The following is a 25,079-nucleotide window of genomic DNA, read 5'->3' on the forward strand; positions in this document are numbered from 1 at the left end:
GCTTAAAATATGTCTGCTGGATAGCTCAATGAACTTGCAATTGACATCAAGGTAATGAATTATCTTAATTAACAAGAGACAGATTTATCAAAACTGTAATCTGATTTGTAAAAATACAATGTAGCTAAAATTTATACTGAAGAGGCTGAGCACAGTGACTCACATCTGTAATCCCAGCACTTTGGGAGACCGAGGCAGGTGGATCACCTGAGGTCAGGAGTTTGAGACCAGCCTGGCCAACATGGTGAAACCCTGTCTCTACTAAAGATAAAAAATTAGCTGGGTGTGGTGACATGTGCCTATAGTCCTAGCTACTCAGGAGGCTGAGGCAAGAGAATCGCTTGAACCCGGGAGGCAGAGGTTGCAGTGAGCTGAGATCGTGCCACTGCACTCCAGTCTGGGTGACAGAGTTAGACTCTGTCTCAAAAAAAAAAAAAAAAGAAAAGAAAAGAAAAGAAAAGAAAAAAAGAAAAAAGAAATTTATATTCAAAAAATTTGTGTTGAAAACCAGTGAACTACTCTTTCTGCTTGCCTTTCATGCTACATAATGGTTTCTGCAGTTTTGGACATTTAACTGTTGATCTAATTGACATAATGTTGCATTTCTTCCCATTAAGGTTTATATGATTAATCAATTAGCTGTTCTAGAAAACCATTATGGGATATCTTGCTTGATGTTTAAATGTATTAACATTTAAAATATTAAAGTTTAAATGAGAAAACTTAAATGTTTTCTCTCATTTAAATATTTCAAGCAGAAGTTCTTTCCTAACCTTAAAGGCTGATGATGTGTGTATCACTGAAAAATAAACAAAAAATAAGCCAGAGAGAAAGAAAGCCATAACCTAATAAACAGCCAGCGTTTACTGGACACTTAACATGAGCCAAGCATTTAGCTGGGAATTACATACTCCCAATCCCTAATCCTCAGTCGTATTCCATTATTGGTCCCTCTTTTACAGATAAGTAAACAGATGGCCAGAGAAGCTAAATCACTTACTAAAATTCATACAACCAATTCATGCAGAACTGGGATTGGAGCTCAAGTCTTCCTGGCTCCAAAATTAAAGCTGTTTCTATTATGGATCATGCTATCTTTGAAAAAGGGAAACATGTATTTTTGTTCTGGGAGAGTCAACAAAAAATATTTTATATTATGTCTGACCAGTAAGCAGTATCTGCTATGTACCCAAGATCAAAGACAAAGTTCCTTCCCTCACGGAGCTCCCAGGGTAGATGGAGTCAGGAAAGAGAGTCCAGTGTTACTCAGGTGAGAGGAGAATTATGACTGCTCTGAGAGCTCAAATGTGAGCTCCTGGGATGGGCTTGTGGGCTATCAAAGACTTTCTGTGGGTGACACCTAGGCACTGGCCAGGTGACAGTGCTGGCATGCCCCAGATGGAGATAGAACAGACTTAGCAACAGTGAGGAGAGGAACGGCCAAGCACAATCAGGGACCTGTGAGGAGCCCAGCATCTGCAGAGCTCAGAATCCATGCGAGGGAAGGGAGGGGCCAGGTTGTGGAGGCCGCAGGGCCATGTCCTACAGGGCCTTGCATGCCGCACCAAGAGATGTGGACTACTTTGTTCTGCAGGTACTAGAAAGCTATTGAAGGATTCTAAAGGCAGACTTGAGTTTTAGAATGAGCACCTGGAAAGCAAAGGATGAGGCTGGGGGTTCCCGCAGCTCCCCAGGCAGTAAGTGATGCATTCTGACCCAGGGCAGAGGCAGAGGATGAAAAGCAGGAAAGTGACTTGGGAGGAGAGCAAAGAATGTGCAATAAACAGAATCTGGTGCCTAACAAGATGGAGGGATGAGTGTGATGGAGGAGGCGACAAGTGGGTCTCCACTGAAAGGCTGGGAAGTACAGAGGATGGCAATGCCATCTACAGAGACGGAGGACACTTGAACAGGAAAATACTGAGCTGACTTTGGGAAATGCTTAATTTGAAAGCTTATGGGACACTGAAGTGGAGACAATGAGTTTTCTAACACTTAAGACAAACATGTATTGAAACCTGGAGCCAGGAATAAAAATGAATTTTAAATTATGTATAAATCAAAAGTCCTATAATTAAATGGAAATGTTTTTACTTTGCAGATGTTATGAATATTAGATTTTAAAACATAGTAAATAAGAAATGAGAATTTTAAATTGGTCCAAAATGTAAGTTCAAAATAGTTTGTAAGATTTCCTAAAAGAATCTAAAACCAGAATAAAATTTCTACACAGTCAGTGAGACTTTTAATCAAAATCCACAAAATTCTTTTATTTCCATAGGATACAGAATTAAAGACAGTAAATAACTGTGATTTATTGATTACTTTAAGTCAAATTTTGATTAGAAATGACTGTTCTTACTCTAAATATGTTAGATCAACGTGAAACCTTATTTATAAGAAAAAAACTATTCCTGCACCCATCAACCCATCACCTACATTAGGTATTTCTCCTAATGCTATCCCTCCCCTAGCCCCCCACCCCCTGACAAGCCCTGGTGTGTGATGTTCCCCTCCCTGTGTCCATGTGTTCTCCTTGTTCGACTCCCACTTATGAGTGAGAACATGTGGTGTTTGGTTTTCTGTGATAGTTTGCTGAGAATGAAAAACACTGCTAGGTAAGTAGGTAAAGGTAAACTCCAGCTGAGTCAAAAATCTAGAATGGGTTTTGATATACAGAAGATCAAGCAACAAAAAGAACTAAAAATGTTGGGAAACTAATTTGCAATGATATATTGAGTTATTGCATGGGTAAGATCCCAGTTCCTAAAGTCATCTGAGAAAATTCTTCAAGGGAGGCAATCAATCAAGGTGAGAATCAACTGACCCCATTGTTCCTGAACCGACTCTGGGGCATGTGGGGGGGGGATGACAGTGATGAGTGGTGCACTCCACCTGCACAGGTGAGAGTTTCAAGTCGCCTCTTGTTCTTGGCTGGGATCCATCCACCCCTGTCTAAACGACTATCATCTCCAGTACTGTAATGGCCAAATCTGCCCTACACGATTGGTCTGAGGGTGGAAATGTGTTCCACTCGGGGCACCCCCGTGTCTGCAATATAGGACTTCCACTCCATAAGGGTCTGGATAATCTTCAGCAGGGAAAGTCTGGAGGATTGGCCAGAACAAAGCCCAGCTTTGCCTCAGAGAAACTCCTTTGTACTAAATCAAGAAACACAGTCTTCAACCTGTTAATAAGCCTTACATCAGAGTTTTATAAGCCACAGCTTGGAGCAGTAAAATACTGCACTGACAAAACTTCTTGAGCTAGGTGTAGGACAGTTTACTTCCAATTAATGCCCTCAGCATCTCCTATAGTATTTTTGAAAATGCCTTTTATTCTATATTAACAGGAAATCAAAATGGCGACCTTCTCTGACTGGTTAAATAGCTAAAGTTAGGTGATCTCTATTGTTCCAGAGACAAACATCGCGGGGGCTGCTTGGAATCACACACCAGCCACGATACTTTCTACGGGTCATGTTAATATCATTAGCAACAGTTCAAACTTAGCTCATTTTTCTGCCAGTGACAAGAAATCCCAGATCTCTGAACTTCTCTTTGCATATCCGATTTCTTATTGTTTCAATCACCTTCGTATCCTCCCTCCAATCCTTCTATAATACTATAAATGTGAAGAGCTCAGAAAGAGATGTAAATCCATGTATGGATCTGACTCATCTTGAAGAAAACAAGAGAATAACATCAAAGTTTGAGGATGCCGGAGGCGTGGTCATTTTTCATGATTACCTTTAAAGGATGCCACTAACTCAACTACTTTACATTTAGCTGTCATGCTTGGAGATGGTGAATGCAACAAGAAAGAACTGCCCATTATTGCCCTGGTTTGGAGATTCTGAAGACACCTAGAGGCTTTTTATTTGTCTACATTTGATCATGCATTAGAGTGATGCATTTATTCAAACACTCTAGATTTAGTCAATCATGCATCCATTTAATACTATGTGTACTCACTGCAAATAAAACTGTTATAAAGCTTTGGTCACTTCGGGAGGCCAAGGCGGGTGGGGTGTATAACCTGAAGTCAGGAGTTCAAGACCAGCCCGGCCAACATGGTGAAACCCCGTCTCTATTAATAATACAAAAAAATTAGCTGGGCGTGGTGGCAGGTGCCTATAATCCCAGCTACTCAGGAGGCTGAGGCAGGAGAATCACTTGTACCTGAGAGGTGGAGGTTGCGGTGAGCCGTGATTGCGCCATTGCACTCTAGCCTGGGTGACAAAAGCAAAACTCCATCTCCAAAACAAACAAACAAACAAAAGCAAAGCTTTGGTTTCTGCCAAAGATCTCAGAAGCTCATCTCAAGGCCCAGGGAATGTGCAACAGAAGGAGAGGTGGGAAACACATAGAAATAAGCAGAGTGAAATATGATATGACTATGATACGAGGGGTCCTGTAGAAACTAATAATAACCAAGAGCAGGTTACAGCAGGAACATAACAGGGGGAGGCCCCCACCACGTCAACCTTTATCTTCTGATCAGTGATTTACCACTGGCCACTTAAGTCCAGGGACACTGACACCGCCACACTGCCTTAGCTCTGCTTCTCGTCTGCCCAGAAACAGGTCTGTCTTCTGGCAGATGCAATTCAAAAGAGGAAAAGAAAGCAGGAATGCCCAGGGATTAGAACATCAGGCTGAGCTGCACGAGTCCTTAAAACAACGCTGAGACTCAAACCTGCTAAACTTCTACTAAACCAGATAAACCAGCCAATGGCTAGAGATCTTAGAAGAGTATCTTAAATTATGATAAAACTCTGCTCACTCTCTTTATCTTTGCTTTTCTTCGTCCCTCTCTCATCTTATGTTTAATATCTCAGTCTAGAGTCTGAGGTTCAGACATGGCATAAAAAGTAAACTTTTAAGAAACTAAAGAAAAGGTTAAAAACCATTTCCAATTAAACACACAAAGACAACATTTCCTCTTCTCCACGTGGGAATTATTCAGAACACGAAAGAGAATGAGAAACACGCATGCAATTTATGTTTCCAACAACATTACATAATTGACAGGACCCTCAGCCACCAACATGGGTGTGATGGCTACCAAAAGCTAGCAGTGCCCAGGAGTAGAAGCCAAGAAAAGACATTAGAAGAGAACACAGATTAGAAGGCAGGTGTCAGTAGGGAGCACAGATGTGCTTGTCCAAAGTGAGGGGCCTGCCCAGAGGAGGAAAGCCAAGTCAATGAGTTGACAATGGTATGAATGCTGGCAGGAGCCCCTGCTGGATTCAGGAGACTCAGGAGGCTGGACTCCAGAGAAAATGACATTATCAAGGAATATCTGTAGGAGACAGTCTATCTCAGCAGCACGAAGATCCCACAGTCAGCATCTCCATTGGCTATGGGAACCACTAGGACTGATGAGCACCACGTGATATGGGGATTTACACACAATAAATGCTCACTAAGTTCTGGCGCTAATGGTGAAAATAAGCAGCAATGGTCATACCAACATGTAGTTCATATGATAAGAACACATTTACAAAAAGAAAGGACATAGACAATTTCTAATCTTGATGCAGTAAGACTAAAATTAATAATAAAAACAGAAAATAAATCTCCTATTGCCTGAAAATAAAATACAGGTTTCTTTATGTCAAAAGTAAATCCCAACCAAATTAGCAAAATATATAGAAAATAATGATAATGAGCTCATCAGACACATAGAGGGAGAGCTATTTTTGAAGAAAAATGTATAGCCACAATATTTATGTAAATAAATGGGGGAGAAAAACATGTGTGTTAAGCATCTAACCTAAGATGTTAGAAATACAGAACAAAAGAGAACCAAAATGAAAACATTAATTAAAAAAATCCAGATAAAAATGGTAAAACAATAAAAATAATAAATATATCCCAAATTCATTTCTTGAAGAAATAAAGTAAAACAAACAAATCATCAGCCAGATGAATCATGAATCAATGGAGAAAGAGCAAATCCCAAAAATAAGAAACTAACCAGGCAAAATCAAGCACAAATACAGAGGGAATTAACATTGAGAAGAGATTACTCAACTTTATGAAATACAGTTTAAACCTTGAATGAAAGAGACTGCATTTATATGAAAATATCTTTGACAAAAACAACATCCTGAAGAGAAAGTAAGTCTAAACACAAATATTTTCACAGGAAAAATAGAAAACAATATTTAATATAGTGTGTATATGCATATATGTATATATGTGTATATATATGTATATATCAAATGTTTATATACGTATATATATCAAATGTTTATATACACATATATACATATATATGTGTATATAAAAACATTTGAGATTAAAGAAGCTCATGAATAAAGCACTCAGAATCATCTCTGACCCATGGCCAGAGCTGCATAAGTGTTTGTTATTATTATTATTGAGATATGTGCAAAATCCTTAATGAGTTATGCTCAAAAGGATCAAGCCACAAATTAAAGAAAAACACAACATGACCTATTGAGGAGAATTCTGAAAATCCAAGAATTGTTCCACATTACAAAAGGAGAGAAATCATACAGTCTTGTCCACGAATGATTTGTTTTAAAAAGTCTTTTGATACAGTTCTAGATTTACACTTAAAAAAACAAAAACAAAAACAAAGGAGTCCCTAAATAAGAACCAATGGCTACTTCCTTCACAGTATAACACTTAATTAACCTAACCCAAAAGCTAGGAGACAGCTTAAAGGGAAAACATTAGTCCTACTAAATAAAAAATTAGACAAATGTGTCTACTATGACTGACTTGATAATTCTTTTCTTCCTGGAGGAACAAGGCAAAGCAGTTGGAAAGAGAAGAAAGTTTTAAAATATGTAAAGTGGAAATCTACTTGAAAATGACGTGACTACTTACCCGGAAAACCTAAGGGGATCAAATGAAAACCTTCTACAAACAATGAGAGAACTCACAAGTGGCTAGAGGAAAAGTGTACGCACTGAAAATCCTATGAAACTCTCTCTCTCTTTCTTTCTCTTTAATGTGAACATATCACCTGTTTGTAAACTAGGCAAGGAGTATCAAGAATAGAAGTTCAGTTGCGTTACCTATCTGCAATCGTCCGGCAAGAACACTTTCTCTATTTGCTCTACGGATGATAGTTTTGTTTCAACAAGGGTGAAATTCCCATATATTTCTTCACTCTGAATTTTTGTAGTTTTGCTTTATTTTCCTATGTTACCATAAATACTTACCAAGAAGCTATCTTCATATGTTGTACACTACAGAGCTTAGTAATGCCTAAGCAGGCAAGAGAAGGGAAACCCCACAGACTCTCTGGCCTTAAAGAATACATGGAACAGTCTGCAATAACCCATGGAGGGAAAGAAATACAAGTGCAGTCCAACTGTGGGTGTTAGTATCTGTGTTGGGTTGAAAAGTAGACTCACTCAAAAGTTATGTCCACTGGAAACCTCAAAATATGACACTTTTGGAATAAGGTCTTCGCAGAAGTAATTAAGTATGCTGCAATGAGATCATCTTGGATTTAGAGTGGCCCCTAAATACAATGAATCGTGTCCTTATAAGACACAGAAGAGAGGAAAGTGCAGGGACAAAGAGAAGAAGGACATGTGAAGACAGGAGCATAGATAGGACCTGTGAAGACCGAGGCGAAGGCATGCCGAGGACTGCTGGCTGCCACCAGAAGCTAGGAGAGAGGCATAAAAGCAGTCTCCCTCATAACCTCCAGAGGGAACCACCCCTGCTAACACCTTGGTTTTGATTTCTGTGAGATAATAAATGTCAGAATGTATAAATCTCTGTTGTTTCAAGCATCCAAGTTTGTAGTAATTTGTTAGAGCAGCCCTTGGAAACCAATACCGTTTCTCATCTGGGGGGTGGTCGAAGAGATTCAAAGACATGGAGCTGTAGAAGTGCATTTCTTCAAGACCACAAAACTTAGATGTAGCATGGTCAGATCCATATTATCAAGGTACCATGAAGCTGGTCAGAGTTAGAGGAAAACGGCAGCCCTCCAGGTCGCCTGGGTAGCAGAAGTGGGCTTCTCTAAGAAACAAAACATTCTAGACAAAGAGTGGCATGATAATCTAAGATAACCAGCTCTCTATATGCCTACTCTTGTATTTCTCCCTCTTACTTATGCCAAGGAGTGATTTGAGGAACTGTGTCTCAAGGGTTTTCAAAGGCTGCTATTCCATTAACCTTCAGGAGCTCAGACCCTCAGGCATTAGCAGAACTTTCTAACTGCACTCATCAGTGTAGCGTAGGCTTCCAGTATCTTGCTAGGATGAAGTTCAGCCATGGCTGAGGGATATTTGTACATGTATGGCGTCCTATGGGAGCTCCTTGCAGCCTGAGAAGCCATTCCTGTGAGCCAGGTCCTGAGGGTTGAATAGGAGTTTGCCAGGCAGGGAAAGGCACTCTGGGCAGAGGGTACAGCATGTGTAAACACGTGGAGACGAGAACGAGCATGGCACTGTTGGGGCTCCCATGGCAGGGAGAATAGAAGACAAGGCTAGGAAGGTACATCGAGGCTACTGAAGGGTCCACAGAGGAACCAGGATTTCATTCTGAGGATGAATGAAATCATCCTCAGAGGATGAAGCCACCAGGAATTTCAGGCAGAGAGTGAAGTGATCAGAGTTGTTTTTTGGGTAGATGGTTATCTGGATGAGGTACTGGGGCTGGGAGACTTGGCTCTGAGATGTGTCATTTAAAATAGCTTCTCGGCAGTGGGTCATACCTACAATCCCAGCCAAGATTCCTCCTTTGGGAGGCCAAGCTGGGAGGATCGCTTGAGGCCAGGAGTTCAAGACTGCAGTGAGCTATGATCATGCCATTGTCTTCCAGCCTGAGTGTCAGGGCAGTCAATCAGAACCAGACTTGGGCTCTGACAGTCTTACACATGTATGATCCAACTCTTGCCTTACTCAATTCATAGGTCATTTGGGTTTTGATTATGAACATATTTCCCAAAGCATTTTTACACCATTTCTAAAAGCTTATCTAAAATTATGCAAATTTAGCAAAATACATTACTGCTGCTGCTGCTGCCTACTACTCATTGATGGCTAAGCACCAGATTAGCTTGATTCCAGGTTCTTTTTAGAGGTCATCACATCTAATCAGCACCAAGGCCAGCAACCAAACAAGGAGGTTGGCCATTGCTGCTGCCATTTTACAGATTCGAAAACTGAGCAAGCTAAAGAATTAGGCTAAGCTCATGCAGTGTTGCAGCTTGGGTTCTCCAGGAAGCAGATTCTGAAATGAGGTTGTGTTTATTAGGGAGTGCCCTCAGGATCAGTTCCTGTAGGGAAAGACAGAAGTGGTGCTGGGCACAGGGAGAAGCTAACCTCCTATGCAAGTCCAACAACTAGCAAACTCACAGACACCCTGGAGCTGAAACGGCTGTCAGAATTGCCTACAATTGATCAAAATGGAAGGAGTTTATATCCTCAACTCTATCAGTCATGGATGTGGGCCACCCTCACAAGGGCACAACCTCAGGCTGGCAGGTGTTTTCAAGCATTCCCCAAAGAAGCTGATGGCTGAAAGCCAGCTGCAGACAACACTCTCAATGGCCAGGAAGCCAATGTTTACTTGAGGGGTACCTGGGACATCTACTTCACTGCAGACAGCTGTGAAGTAGGAGAAGCAGAAGCCAACCCAGATTCTGCCTGAGGCCAAAATGCTTGCTCTTCCCACCCTCCCACATTCGCTTCCATGTCCAGACGTTCACGAGATGCTGAGGGGGTTTCAAAAATAACTAGCCCAGAGTCTGGCCATTGGGATCTCTCATCTCCTAGGAAAGGTAAAAATTGATGCACATTATTCTCAAAGAAAGCATGCTGCGATTATTGCTGCAAAAACAGAAAGCACATCCCCTCCCTCTGCTCCCAGCCTGCCCAGCTTGTTGCACCCTGAAAACATAATAATGTTGTGGTCTACCATCCAGTAGTTATTATTTTTAATACCTGACGCTTCTGAGCACTAACTATGCACCTGGCCCACTTAAGTCCTTTTCATTTATCCCTCATTTCCTCATTCCTGCTGCCCTAGGAAGAGGCCATGATAATCATTTCTGTTTTACAGATAACCAGGATCATCCCAGCTCTGTCTCTCCCTGGACTGTCTCCAAGTGATGATGTGTACATCCTCCTTCCATGGCACCAACTCACTGGGTTTCTCCTTACTCTTTAAAGAGAATCTCTTAGAACCAGAGCAGTGCTCTTGTTGAAGTCAAGCTGCAGATATATGATTCTCTTCAGTTCATATAACTTAGCAGATACATCATTATGTGCGGCAAGAACATAGGAGGAGTCTGTCCTGTGTGACTCTCATTGGGGATGCTGATTTTCTCATTGTCTTACACGGTTTCAAAGATTGATTACTGGTGGTTTAATAGATGCCTAGAATTAGTATCTTTCACAAACTACCCCCTCCCTAAAAAACAAACATTTGGAATGAGCAGAGCCTCGTTATCTTTGTAAGTAATGGACCAAAGATGCAAGGATTGGGGAAATTAAGAGAAAAATCACTGCCAAGATGCCAAGTGAAACATTAGTGACTGGTGCCTCTAGCCAACATTTAATCAACTTATAGTAAAGTATCATATTCGACATAAACCCATTGCTTAGAATAAACAGAATACAGGGTACAGATGATGGAATCAAGAAGAGGATAGAGACAGTTAATGGATGGCTGTCACTTTTCATTTTTAAAGAAATTCTTCTTTTTTATGCTCCTTTGATCAAATCTCCAAGAGAAATTCATGTTATGATAGGGCTTCCCTGTACCTCTGTTCTCTCAATGCCCTCCACAAAACAGCTCCAAAATGCTGAAAATGAACCTAGGTCTCATTCTACCATTACAGTCAAATTGTTAGTTACCAACATGAAAGTTCTATGTCTCTAACTTTCTTGTATTTTTGTTCTAGAAATTGCCAGTGCATTTTTAAAGTCTGATGTCCTGCATTACATGTTAATGCTGGTGTTTTGTTCACTGGCCCTACCAAAACTCTACCAAGGTATAGGTGTCAGGCCTGGGAAGGGACCAGGGAGGAGAAAGGAAAGCAGGGTGAGAAATCCATTTAGATTTGCTTTAGGATTTAGTCACATCAGGCACTTTCCTATTTTTAGCTCCTCCCAATCCTTACTCCCATTCCTTCCAATTTCAATGCCTTTGAAACAGGTAAGCAATGGCTTGCTAAACCTAAGAGATGGATTCTACTCAATCAATAGCTTCATGCTATACAGAATGGACAATGGTACAGTCTCCTTTCTCTTTTCCTGTGAAAAAAATTAATACCCTATGTTCCCTGAAGACAAACAGTCAGAATAGAGATCCAAATTCCTAACAATTAGTCTCTCCCACAGCCAGAAACCGGGCAGCTGGTAACCTGCTGTTTTTCCTTTGAGCTTCTCAGATTAGATCCTAAATGCAATTTAATTCCAGACTCCAATATACACTTTCTGAATTATACTTAAAAAGACTCAGTTATGTAACAAATCCACATTGCTATTGATTACACACCTGGCATAGATGATTTGCTGTATTAGGTGCAATCTAAAATTTTTCAAATTGTATCACAACTTAAATATATTAAAGCATCCACAGTGTAAACACATCCTATAAAATTTATCTAACATATAAGTAATCCTGTTATAAAATCAATAAGCACTCCTTAGCTTTGCTTCTTTAATAAATATGGATTCTTGCATAACTGGCTTGCTTAAGTAAATCTATATTCAAATTACCCTCCCTCTCAAGGGAAAATAAAAGATATATGAAACGAAAATTCAGAACGTGCTATGAATACCAAGGAAATAAAAATGTAAGAAAAGTGAGTTTCAAATACAAAGTGCAATCATGATGTATAAATAGGAATATATGGAAATTCCTTGAGGTTGGCTCATTATTATGCCAACAGTGATACTAACCTACAAAAGTACAGCAAATGAAGAACAGGCACGATGTATATGTATGATGAAAGAAGCACTAAACACGCACAAGCTTTGGGCTGGACCAAGGCTCCTGACCTTTGGACCCACTGAGCCTGGCTGGAAGGCATGATCCCAGCCTCTGATATCCTCTGAGGGCCGCACCACTGCCACCACCCCTGGGGACCAGGCAGGAGGCAGCCACCACAACATGAGGTGGGTGGAGAGGAGGGTTTCACATCTTCTTTTCCTAGTCCCAATTTCCCTTTGCCTTGATATGATGGTAAGCAAAAAAGACTCCTTGCTTCTATCATGGAACTTACAGTCAAATGCATGTTATCCTATGATATAAGTAAAATTTTTATTTTCTACTTAATCATGAATTACTAAGGGCTTTTGGTTTTTACGCTAAATGTATCATATAGAAATGATATATTCTTAACGCGGATAATATAAAACTGCTTCTCTTTAAGGTTTCTGATAATCAAATATTGTCTTCCCTTCATCATTAAGGGATTCCAGCATGTCTTCATAATCCCAGATTCCAGAAAAATGTTTCTTCGAAATTCAGTTAGGGTAACAAACAAAAAACAATTATTTAAAAAACTTGCAGAGAACAGTATGAAATAAATCAGAGAGTGACTGAAAAATATCTCTTCCTCTTTCACTAATAATTGCTGTGTTCAAAATGTGTTAGTTCTCTTTCTTGTTCTACCTTTTCTCCCTTTTTTCTCTTTATTGATATATAATAGTTGCACATATTTTGGGGGTATATATGATATTTCGATACTTGTTTACAAGGTGTAATGATCAAATCAGGGTACTTAAGGTAGCCCTCACCTCCAACCTTAATCCTTCCTTTGTGTTGGGAACATTACAATTCTTCTCTACTAACTATTTTGAAATATATAATGAATTGTTGTAAACTATAATTTCCCTACCATACTACCGAACACTAGAAATTATCCTTCTCTCTACCTGCATTTTTGTACTTGTGAACCTATTTTACCACCCGCTTCCCTTCCCAGCCTTCCCTTTTCTTCTTGTCCTTCTCCTTCCTTCCTGCATGATTCAGCCCTAAAGCCATCAGACAAGGCCCCGTAAGGAAGCATCTGCACCAGCAGTGGATGGGGGAGGCCAAATTCATCCAAAGATGACAAAGCTGTGTGTGAGGCGCATCCAGAATGGGAAAGCCAACCGCAGGGGGACAGAGCCTGAGCAGAGGAGGGGACACCTAGGCACGGGGCAGCCCCACATGCGTGGGTGTCAGAGCTGGGACAGGGAAGAGGACACCCAGGTGAGGGGCAGCCACACACGCAAGGGGTATCAGAGCTGGGACAGACAAGGGGATCCACACATGTGTGGGGTGTCAGAGCCTGGGCAAGGGAGGGGAACATGCTTGCAGGGGACAAGCTGGGTACAGGGATCAGAGCAGGAGCCAAGGGAGGAGGCATCTGTGCATGAGGAGGGGATGGCAGTAGAAACAGGAGGCTGGTTACAGACACGAATTGGTCCAATAAAGGAAATCTATCATAAATCATGGAAGCTAGATATTTTTTACGGTTGATCAAGGGAGCTGCAATTGAAAGGGCAAAAACTGGAGTGAAACCTATGGTTGCTTGGAAGTGGAAATGTCCTTGAGAAGTCATGACTATTAGTATATACAAACACACACACACACACACACACACATCTATAATGTAGATGTAAATGTGTGTGGGCCTCACCTTGGTGCAGTGACACCCAACACCTAATGCCTAGATCACGCCTCTAAATGCTGTTCACTAAAAAAAAAGAAAAAGAAAAAAAGTCAGGGCTCCTGATTCTTTCACCAGAATCAGGACCCTAAAATCAGAGAGGGTTGATTTTAGGCCTGGAGCAGACAGGAATAAGATCAGCCAGAAAGATCTTGTTCCACTAGAAAGCAAGAAAGGGCTCCAAAGATGGTGGGAATGTGTCAAGAGGACACAGAGGCCAGCTTGAAGAGGTGCCCACTGCACAAACCAGAGACAATGTGGACATCAAAATAAATAGCGATGGTGGCCAAGCACAGTGGCTCATGCCTGTAATCCTAGCACTTTGGAAGGCCAAGGCTGGCGGATTGCCTGAGCTCAGGAGTTCGAGACCAGCCTGGGCAACATGGTGAAACCCTGTCTCCGCTAAAATACAAAAAAGAAATTAGCCAGGCATGGCAGCGTGTGCCTGTAGTCCCAGCTACTTGGGAGGCTGAGACAGGAGAATTGCTTGAACTCGGGAGGCGGAGGTTGCAGCAAGCCGAGATTACACCACTGCACTCCAGCCTGGGTGACAGAGCGAGACTCCATCTCTAAAAAAAAAATAAATAAATAAAATAGTGATGCTAATGGTGTATAATTGATTTAATAAAATAGGAAAATACAAGACTGTATAGATATGAATAAATAAATAAATTGAAACAAGTTATATGCCTAGTTTCAAAGTGCCTTTCCACAAAATATGTCTTAATTATAAAGAGGAAAAGAGTAATTTCTATGTGAAAGAGTTGGATGGACAGAGCCATCATACAAGTGAACACCATAGGTAAGGAGACAAAGAGAAGCAATACAGCCCTGATTGCGCTCCGGGAGGATGCACCCACCATTGCTCTGTGATTCTTGCCAAAGATGCAGAACCGGAATCTATTCATGAGGAAGCATCAAACTCAAGTTGAAAGACATATTACAAAATAACGGTCCTGCAATCTTCAAAAGTGTTAGGATCATAGGGCCAAAGAACCACTAAAGAATTGTTCCATCCTGTAGAAGATCAAACAGACTGGAGAACACATTGCCATGTGTCATGCCATGCTTCTGAGCTAGGTCCTTTTGTGATGAAAGACATTGTAGGGAAAGCTGGAGGAACTTGAACAGGGTCCGGGCATCAGATGGCAGTCATAGAGCAATGTGGACTTCCCAGTGTTGGCAGGTGTCTTGTAGTTATGTAGGAGAATGGTACTGTAGTAATACACACTAAAGCTTTTGGGGTGGTGGGGCATCAGATTGGCAACTTACCTCTAAACAGCTTAGCAAAAAAAATAATTCTCTGTACTCTATTTGCAACTTATTGGTAAGTCTGTTATTGTTTCAAAACAAAAGTTACAAAATATATTAGTGATTACTCTTCAGGCTGAAAATGTGTTAAGGAATACCATCCACAATTTTCAGTTATTAATTAACTTTCCTTAATTAGGTGATACATCATGGCCTGAGAATGCCTTCTACTTCAAGGCAAATGCTGGTAAAATGAATTTCCTGAGAACAATGAACTCTCTTATGCAGCAGGGAAGGAGAATATGGATTTATCTTAAGTGAATATTTTGATTAACAGATAAGTTCTACGTGCTATAAGTGGATTGCCAATGTTCAAAGAAATAAAATGAAACAAAAACTTCTTAACATGGATCTGTGAGAAACAAAATGCACTCTTCCTTCCTTTGGTGGCTTAGAAGGCAGGGTGATATTGACTATAGTTTGCGGGCAACCTCTTTCTTCATATCAGGCCAGTACCCTTATTTTACATAGTGTTACATTCAACAATTACACTGCAGCAATACAACCACCAAATTTGTAACATTCTAATTTATATACACCATGCATAAAAAGAATTCAATAAAGTGTTTTTCTGGAACCTCAAACCAGTGGTATTTTTAGGTTATATTTCCCACAGTGGCCAAGGGTACTGAAAGCTCCTTTCTTCATTACTGTGATGTTTACCTACAAACCTCCCATTTCAAATCTGTTCGCGTGTTCCACCTTTCCCAGCTCTTGGAATTACTGTGAAATTGTTTCTGAGAAAATGGGAAATGGACTTCATGTTATTCTGTTCTTTTGGGTGTTGTTCCTTTATAAAATACTATGGAGTGAAGCATTTATATTCTTGGTGCTATTTTAGAATTATCGCATCTCTGGCTGTTTGCTGATAAGATGTATTTTTCTTTGTCGGTTTTTGAAACTGAGTAAATAAAAATTTAAGATTCCATCTTTCCCACTTTTTTTTTTTTTTTTTACCAATGCAGGAAAATAAAAATGCTTAAACAAAAAACCCAGCTCAATAAAGAATACAGTATTCAGTGACCTGCGATACATAAAGTTCTTCATGCAGTACTTCCTTTTCCCTTTTTTGTTTTAACCCTGTTTGATTCTTACAGACAGGTATTAAAACCTCTTCTTCTGAAATATTTTTTGTCCTATTACATCTGCAGCAGCAGATACTTCATTTATTCCTGAAGGAGTAGAAAGGATAAGTACAAGGGATGTGTTCCAGGGTACCCCAAATAGTGAAGGTGCTGTGAGCCATGGCATGTTTGAGTGTCTGATTGCTCATGTGAGAAGGGATTTCCCACAGTGGCTGAGCAAATTGTTTTCTCATTTCTTTGTTTTTTTTTTTTTTTTTGAGACGGAGTTTTGCTCAGTCGCCCAGGCTGGAGTGCAGTGGCGCGATCTCGGCTCACTGCAAGCTCCGCCTCCTGGGTTCACGCCATTCTGCTGCCTCAGACTCCTGAGTAGCTGGGACTACAGGCGCCCACCACCACGCCCGGCTAATTTTTTTTTTTTTTTTTTTTTTAAGTAGAGACGGGGTTTCACCGTGTTAGCCAGGATGGTCTCGATCTCCTGACCTTGTGATCCGCCCACCTCCGCCTCCCAAAATGCTGGGATTACAAGCATGAGCCACCATGCCCAGCTGTTTTCTCATTTCTATGGCAAAAACATGCTCACCACCCTGACCCATATGTGAACACCTAATGTTGAGCTTAACAGTTCAAATAAACGAGAAGATGGAAGAGTGGAACTTATAGGAGAAAGGAGAAATGCCCCACAGATACCCTCAGGAGAGGCTCTGAAGTGCAGAAACAGGAAGTGAAGGCTAGGGTAGAGATTGTATCCACAGGAGTGTTTCTTGCACTTCATCCCAGGCAAGGCTAGATTGTTCTTTTGAGTAGAAGGGTGGTTTCCAGGGGCTAGGGGTTGGGGAAAATGGGGAAAAGTTGGTCAAAGGATACACGCTTTCTGTGATAACATGAATAAGTGCTGGGGATGTAATGTACAGCATGGGTGGTGATGGATGTGTTCATTAATCTGAATGTGACAACCATTACACAATGCATACATATAGCAAATCGTAATGTTGCACACCTTGAATGCATACCACCTTAATTTGTCATTTAAATATTATAAAATAAACGTAAAACACCCACCTTCATTCTCTCATTGGATTAGTTACAGGCTGGCCTCTGTCTATCTCAGGTGGTGCAGGTTCCTAGCATGTGTCAAAGGCAATGCAGAGAGGAGCCATATGGCCTTCCTCCTCTTCCTGGGAGTGGACGCTTCTTAGTAATATCCAAACAAGCCAGGGTGAAACTCTAGCCCACTGTGTAAAATTACAGGCCACTGTCTCTACAGTCAGTGTGGATACAGGATGCTTAATGAATGCAGGTTTTCCTGGCTACTCTTAATGAATGTGATGTGATAAGCAGTAGGAGATGAGCATTGAAAAAAGTGATCCCCAGAAAGCTTTCCAACTGAGAGAGACTACTATACACTCAAGAGTGAGCCTTCACTTCCACCTCAAGTTTCCAAATGAAATAGCACATCACGTGAAAGAAAAACTGGTTTCTCAGACCCAGCAGGGCTTAGGTGACCTATGCCTAAAGTTCCTTTAGAATGGCACAGTGCTGTCACAACTGCAATTTTCTCAGCCCCACTGCATTTTATGTCATGGCTGCATTTGTTGCAGTTGATCTCCACAGAGCACATTAAACGTGCTTTTAATAGGTAAAACAGAGAATGTTAGGAATAGCTCCAAATCATCCTCATGTTTATAGGTGTACATAATTAGAAATCAAACAGCGTTTAAAATGCTTGTAACTAATTAAATAGAATGGCTTCTTTGAAATGCTATTTATTAGTAAGGCAAAATTTGTTGTTGTACCATTTTAAAGAATTACTTTTTTTTAATGCTCATAGACCTGATAGAAAATTTTAAAATAAAGAAAATTTTTATCTTTGTAAAGAGGGTTTTGAATATCGAGGTAGAGCAAAGGTGGGAACAAACTATGAAATTAATCGTATAAGTTACTTCACTATAAAAATGAGTATTGAATTATAACATATAAGAACACCTTTTGATCATCAAAATCATACCACCATTCAGCAATTGCAAAATAGAATTGTCATATCCAACTTTCCTGCTACCATTACTGTTACAGTTGCTAATTGCTAAGTGACTGTTGATCCCACCAATGGCAGTGGAGTGGGGCTGGCTCCTCAGTGTTATAGGGGGTCAGCCTCCAGGGGCAGAAAGGGAACAGCTGCAGGTACCACACTACACACACCCTGAATGGGCCAGCAGCACCTGCCTCACCCCCTGGTGGGATGTGGAAAGTCATTCTCCATGGATGTGGAGGTGCACCCACCTGCCAGACCAGGTGCTCCTTGCCTCCCGGTGTTGCAGACAGGCAGACGCTAAGCACGATGGTGTGGGAGGAGGAGGTGAGGACGCTGGCAATGATGGCGTCTCGCATGTTGAAGGGCAGCATGGTGTACACCACGAAGATGATGAAGAGGAAGAATGATACCTATGGGCAGAGAAGAAGAACAATAAGAGTCACCAAATATTCTGGTTTCTAAGAGCCTCCTGTTTCCATCCCACTAAAGGCTGCATAGAACAGCATGAGACATGCTCATTTTACAAATAATCTATGGACAAAATAGGGCAGTCGATGCAAGTAAGTCCACTGGATTACAATAACAGACTAATCGTTGTGATGGAGAAAAGTTTGTTTTCAAAATTTTGGGACTTCACTTTGGTATCCAAACCACTCCATGAGTATGGATGCAAAGCTGGTCCTAAACTATCAGGGTTCTGTATCTTTGCTTTAGAACATGCACTGAGGATTCTTGAAGTGATCTACCAAACTGCAAAGGGAGACCCACAGAGGAGGGACAGGCATCATCAGGGACGGGGGTGGACAGGGTGGAGACCCATGGAGGAGGGGCAGGTGTCATCAAGGGGAGTTAGTGAAAGCAGATGCCGAGAGCACGGGTATGTAACAAACAAAATAAAACAGCCTGCGGATGGCTCAGCTGCCAGGGAACTCAGAGTGGCAATTCCTCGAAGTTAAACATACACAGCAGTTCTACTCCTGTGTATATTTCCAACAGAATTGAAAACAGGTACTGAAACAGATAAATGTACACCCATTTCATAACATCATTTTCCTAGCAAGAAACCCCAAGGTGGAAACACAAATGTTTATCACAGGATGAATAAACAATATGTGGTATATCCACACAATAGAATATTATTCAGCCTTAACATGGAGTAAGATGCGAATGCATGCTACCATACAGGGGAACCTCAAAAACATGCTAAGTGAACAAAATCTGGGCAAAAGACCTCATAGTGTACGATTTCTTTTACATCAAATATCCAGAATAAGTAAACCCATAGGGATGGAAAGCAGATTGGGGGTTGCCAGGAGCTGGGGGAAGGGGACTGGCTGGGGAACGGAGAGTAGCTGCTGACTAGGTGCACAGTTTCCTTCGGGGATGATGAAAACTTCTCTGAAACCAGATGAGGTGTTGGTTGCATAGCATTGGAAATGCCACCTTAAATTGGGTAATTTATGTTGTGTGAATTTCAGCTCATTCAAAACAATCAACATGAAACCTCTCAAAGAAATGTTTGGCATGAAAAAGAAAATGGTTTAGTAGGTAATAAAAAACGATCATTTTCATTACAAAAGGAGCAGAGATAGAAGAACATCAAAAAGGATGAAAGGTGAACAATCCAGTTGGAAGGGACTGAGGTCAGGGAAATAGGGAATGGGACATGTGGCCAGCTTCCCATTCGGCTCTTGACTCCAAGCAGAACAGAAGCTAAAGAAAGCATGCCCCACTTTCAGTGTGACCTGTGTCACCTGAAGGGGACGCTCAAGCGCTGCACAGCTGGAAGGAGGTGGTGCAATCACGCCAGCGCTTCTGGTACCAAGTCTGGATGTGAGCTCCTGAGAAGAATGTGGTCAATAAGCTAGGCTCCCGAGGGATTTAAAGAGGGAAGCCTGGGAGAAAACCAGGCTTCTTCTCTCCTGGGAATCTGCACCACGTATTACAACCTGAAAAGAACCATCTGTCACCACTTCACTATTCCAGGGTGGTGTCTGATCAGCTGTATTTATGTAATTGTCATACACAAAAGAGCACAGGAAAGATTCAGGAGACATAGCCTAAAAATAAACGTGGGTCCTGAAAAGGCACTCTTCGATTTGGCACTCCAAGCTTTTTGGAATAGGCTTGCTGAATGAATGCTTATTAAGGCACTCCGACCTGAAGAAGCATTCATTCTGCAAGCCTGTGTGAAGCTCCTGTAAATGCAGCCAGGTTGTGGAGGTGGAGGGTGCAGGACAGAGCCCCAGCTCTCAGGGGCCTCAGGGCCCAGCAGAAGAGATGGTCATGCATGCAGCTGTCATCTCACAGTCTGCGTCCTGAGAGAAGGGCACCTGCCCTCACTGGGAGGAGACAACAGGGTGGACTCTGAGCACCTTCTCTAATTCTTCTGAGTCCAGCCGTCTCGGGACAACAGCCAGAAGAAACCCACTGTGAGTGGGAAAAATGACCCGGAATCCTCATCAGGAAGCCCAGATTGGGCATGGACCATCTGCTTCATGCCCCCGTCTCCTCCCATTCAATCTATATTTAAAAGGGCCCTCAGGCCAAAAACTGTGGGGGAACACATTGCCATAGCAATATTTTTTTCTGGTAAATATTTTTTCTTTCACCTCTTTAAAAATAAAGACTCTGAAGGTTTTTTCAGTAAAGCATTATTATTTAGCATCATATGCATTCCACTTGTTCCATTCCATATTTGGGATGTGAAACCAAGGCAAAAACTATTGTCTTAGACCGTTTATGTATAAAAACGCAAAGTTTGGCTGGGAAGACATATCAGGCATGCCTTTGGAGGGACTTGTAGTAAGCGATGCTCTATCTACACAGGCAGGCTGGGGCACCTCCCTCACTTCATCTTCCCAAGGAAGGAACATGCATGAGTTCTAGCCCCAAAATCATCTTCCAAAACCACTAAGAGCTACCACCAGCAAACACTGGTGGTGTGCTGTGCAGATCCTTTCCCAGGTCTCCAACGAATCTGACTGAGAACCATTGAGCTATCAGAAAGGTTTCTTTAGGAAAGGGAAAATCAATTGTTGTGTTATTTATAGCTTATTGAGCAAATAAAATTTACTTTGGAATCTCTGTATTGCCCTCCCAATTTACAGAAAGTATGCTCGATTAAGATACTGTTTTTTCTACACGTAACATTTATGTAAAATCTTATATCCCACAACAGGTATTAAATGAATAATTTCAGGTACCAGAGTTGACAATTACAAAACAGAACCTCTCTTTTATGATTACATATTTGCTTCTATGCAAAAACCTTTAGCATTTCTTTAAAATTATCATAACTTTTGAGTAGCTTAATTTTGGATAACTTTAAAATTCTAATACCGTCTCCATTAAAATATACTTCTGCAAATATTTTTAGCCTTGAAATGGAAGTCTGTGGAAGGCTTATCCACAATAACCAAATGGAAAATAGATCTTCAGTTTTCTGAATACAGAAGTCCCTGTTAAGTATTCATTATGAGATGGCAAAATTAATTTTCAAGGGTCAATTGCGCAAATTGCATTAAATCAAATCAGAGGTTTCCGTGGTAGCATTTCAGGAGTTTGGCTAGTGGTGCTTGGGGAGTGTTCGGCAGGCAGGACAGGGAGGAAGAAACTCAACTGCAGCTTCGAGTCCCATAGGGAGAATGTTCTTCACTCCTTATTAATCTCAAAGAGTTCTCATTTTTTTTAAGCCTGCTTTCCAATGCAACTTCAAATAGGGCCATATGTAAAACTAAAATGGATTTGGCACATGTAAAGAATGTGTGGGTAAAAAGCTCCAGATAGTCGAACGCTATCTCTTGGGTTTCCATGTTACCATGGGGACATTCCCCATGGATGACATTCCCCTTAGATGTACCTCTGTCCAGAGGCTAAAGAGGGCAGAGCCAGGGATCTCATTCCTGTGATCCTCTGCAGAAACCCCAAGTTTGCACAACAGCTGAGGCAACAGCACTCATTCCAATAAAAGTTTCAAGTGTGTCTCTTAACTCCAGCTCCGCACTTGCCTTTTGCAAGACATGCCTATCTTCCTACGTATCTTCTACTTGCATCTCAAGCTCCACAAGTTTCAAATCAACTAAGAGCTTCTTTATGTTCTTAAACCTGTTTGTCTTGCAGGATAACTCAAGTCTGCCCATAATGGCTCTGTCTCCAATAACCCAGGTGCAAATCCTTGAAAGTCACCTTTGAAAATTCTCTCCTCACACCCACACTCAAAAACAGGGTCTTCTCATTTTAGGATTCCAGACCAGTGGGTTGTCTCTGTCTGTCTGCTTCTCTCCATCCCGACCTCACTGAGCTGGTTACTGGCGTTTCTGTTTGTTAGGAAATAGAGTTCTATACTCTTTCCCTCTTTGCCCTGCTGCAAATAAGGGAAACAGAGTGTGTACCCTTCCTCCTTCGTGTCCATTCCATGCCTTTCTCCAAGCCTCGGGTAACCATCAGGACTCTTTACAAATAACTATTGCTTTCTTCCTTCTGGGCATGTAATATAATTGCATTTCACTACTGTCATTTCAGTTAGGTGAGGGGCGAGTGGAAACTTTAAAATCTCATGCACTGTTAGCCATGTCCTCTTGCCTCCCTGGCAACCATGGAAACATGGAGTTGAGGCTTCTCCCATTCTGGGTCCCCAGACCCAGACTGAGCAGCACAGTCTCTCAGCTGACCCACACAAACCTGTGTTCATGTGAGTGGTGACAATCCTTTGTGATGTTAAGCCCGGAATTCCTAAGCACAGTTCAACTGGTCCTGACTGATACCAAGTTTACAGAAACACACAGCCACACTCATGGGATGTCTTACTGATGTCATATTTATAAAAATTGGGTGCTTTTATATATAATACTCTGCAATTTGCATTTTTTCAATTAACTATACATCATGGGCCTCTTTCCAGGTCTATAATCACAAATATATTATTTACTTTTTACTAGCTGCAAAGTATTCCATGGCAATGGGTGCACCATCTTTGACTCTAGTATTTCCCCACTGATGTTCTCCCTCCTGGCAGGATGGGAGCCCTTGTCTAACTGCTGCAGTAATGCTCCTTCAGTTCTTCCTTGCTCCAACACCATCCTTTCTCTAATCCAGATAGCATTCTACTGCCAGATGCATGATTCTGAATGCACAGGTCTCATGTGTTTCTCCCTTGGATGAAAACCTCCTGTAGCTTGCCTCAGACCACCTGCACAAAATGGAAAACCCTCCCCTGCCTCCACCCACACCCTCTAGTCCTCTTCATTGGCTTTACTTATTCACAGCATTTAAAGTCCCCATTTATTCGTTAATTTTCTCCCCTGACATGGGTAAGCATAGTGACAAAACCAGGAACTTGATTCACTCATAGCCAAGACCCCAGTGCCCAGGACAGTACCTCACATATGGTAGATGCTTCATGAATATTTGCTGTCTGCAGGAAAGACTATTATACATCCTAATATGAACCAAGCCATGACCACCTCATTAGCATCTACTCACAAAATGCATCTCTAAAAACATTCCAACATCCTCCTTGTTCCAACTGGACTCGCCATTAGCTATAGACATGCTAATTTTCAAATTACCATTTCTCTATTTAGTAGATCAATTACATTGAAACACTCAACTGGACAGACATTTGTCAGATGCCTATGGCAGGCAACAGCAGACACTGGGTTGAATCAGGAGCAGGCTCAGTTTGGGCAGCCCGTGTTCTCAGCCCAGAGAAGCTGGCCCCTTGCAAATCCCCCACTCAACTCTCTTGACTCAGCACATCTGCTCCTGCCTACCCCAAAACATAAGATCTTCCAAAGAAGGCCACTTTTGAAGAGTTTGATACAACAAAAACTCACTAGGCAGGAGAACATGAACACTGTCACCACTTTTTCATGAAGAAAGCTCTTTTGTGGAGCCAAGCTCAAGCTCATCTTCTTTCTGGAGGGTGGGCATAACCCCCTGGGTGAGTGTGCAGTAAGAGCTCCTTGTGCTAATGAGATTCTGAGCTGATTTTTTTAAAAGGCAGTGGCATAATTGTGCAGCCGAACAAAGGTAGAGTGGAAGGGACCATTTAATCCATCTCTTCAAAGGCAGGCTGCAGAAAGCATAGGACTTGGAAGACGAGCTGCTCCAATGATTTCATGGCTTCTTCGGATCATGTGTCAAGGGCATTAGCTTCTTGAGGCTGATGTAACAAATTGTCACAAAGTGGGTGGCTTTAAACAACAAAAAATTTTTCTCTCACAGTTGGGAGGCTAAAAATTTAAAATCAAGGTGTCAGCAGGGTTTGTTCCTCCTGGAGGCTTTGAGGAAGAATCTATTGCAGATTCTGGTGGCTCCCAGCAATCCTGAGCAACCCCTGATCACTCCACTGCCATCTTACATGGCCTTGCTCCCATGTGTCTGTGCCTCTGCACAGCGTTCTCTTCTCCGTGTATCTCTGTCCAAATTTCCCTCTTGCTATAAAGACCCCAGTCATTGGATTTGGGACTGATCCTAAATCCAGTATGACCTCATCTTAACCTGATGACATCTGCAAAGACCCTATCTTCAAATAAGGGTCACATTCACAAGTACTGCGGGCTAGGACTTCAATATATCTTTCCTGGAGAACACAATTCAACCCATAACATCAGGTTTATGCTGTAATCAAACCAGGGTTTACATCTCAAGTATTTTCTGCCCACTTCACATCCCATGTTCCATTCCTGAGTCAGACATGAAAGGCAAGTGTCTATAATATCAAGGTTACTTACAATTTATAAATCCAAACTAATTTGATAGAAATATTCTATTTTTACTTTTTGGACATAAAATTACTATGAAAATGGAGAAGAGTTGAGGTACAGCTTAAGCAAATGTAGATCAGGGTCATGGATAGGTCCTGACTTGATTCTACACACATCAGGTCTATCAGGGTTCCACTCTGTCTCAGGCCTCTGCTTCAAGGTCCATGGACTTTCACAGTGTGGCTCAGTATTTCTTTCAGAGTGCAATGACAGGCCAAA

General features: G+C 41.5%; 1 protein-coding gene across 8 annotated transcripts in view; it reads right to left on the reverse strand.

Annotated features, from left to right (window-relative positions):
- ADCY2 (adenylate cyclase 2) overlaps positions 1 to 25,079 on the reverse strand; it is a 431,254-nt gene that overhangs the window by 286,858 nt on the left and 119,317 nt on the right. For all 8 annotated transcript variants that reach the window (XM_055367540.2, XM_055367542.2, XM_055367545.2 and 5 more), the window contains exon 3: positions 18,339 to 18,500. In XM_055367540.2, coding sequence (XP_055223515.2) covers positions 18,339 to 18,500 — 162 coding nt within the window. The remainder of the gene's footprint in view (positions 1 to 18,338; positions 18,501 to 25,079) is intronic.

The sequence above is a fragment of the Gorilla gorilla genome, chromosome 19, assembly GCF_029281585.2.
Source record: "Gorilla gorilla gorilla isolate KB3781 chromosome 19, NHGRI_mGorGor1-v2.1_pri, whole genome shotgun sequence".
Classification (NCBI taxonomy): Eukaryota; Metazoa; Chordata; class Mammalia; order Primates; family Hominidae; genus Gorilla; species Gorilla gorilla.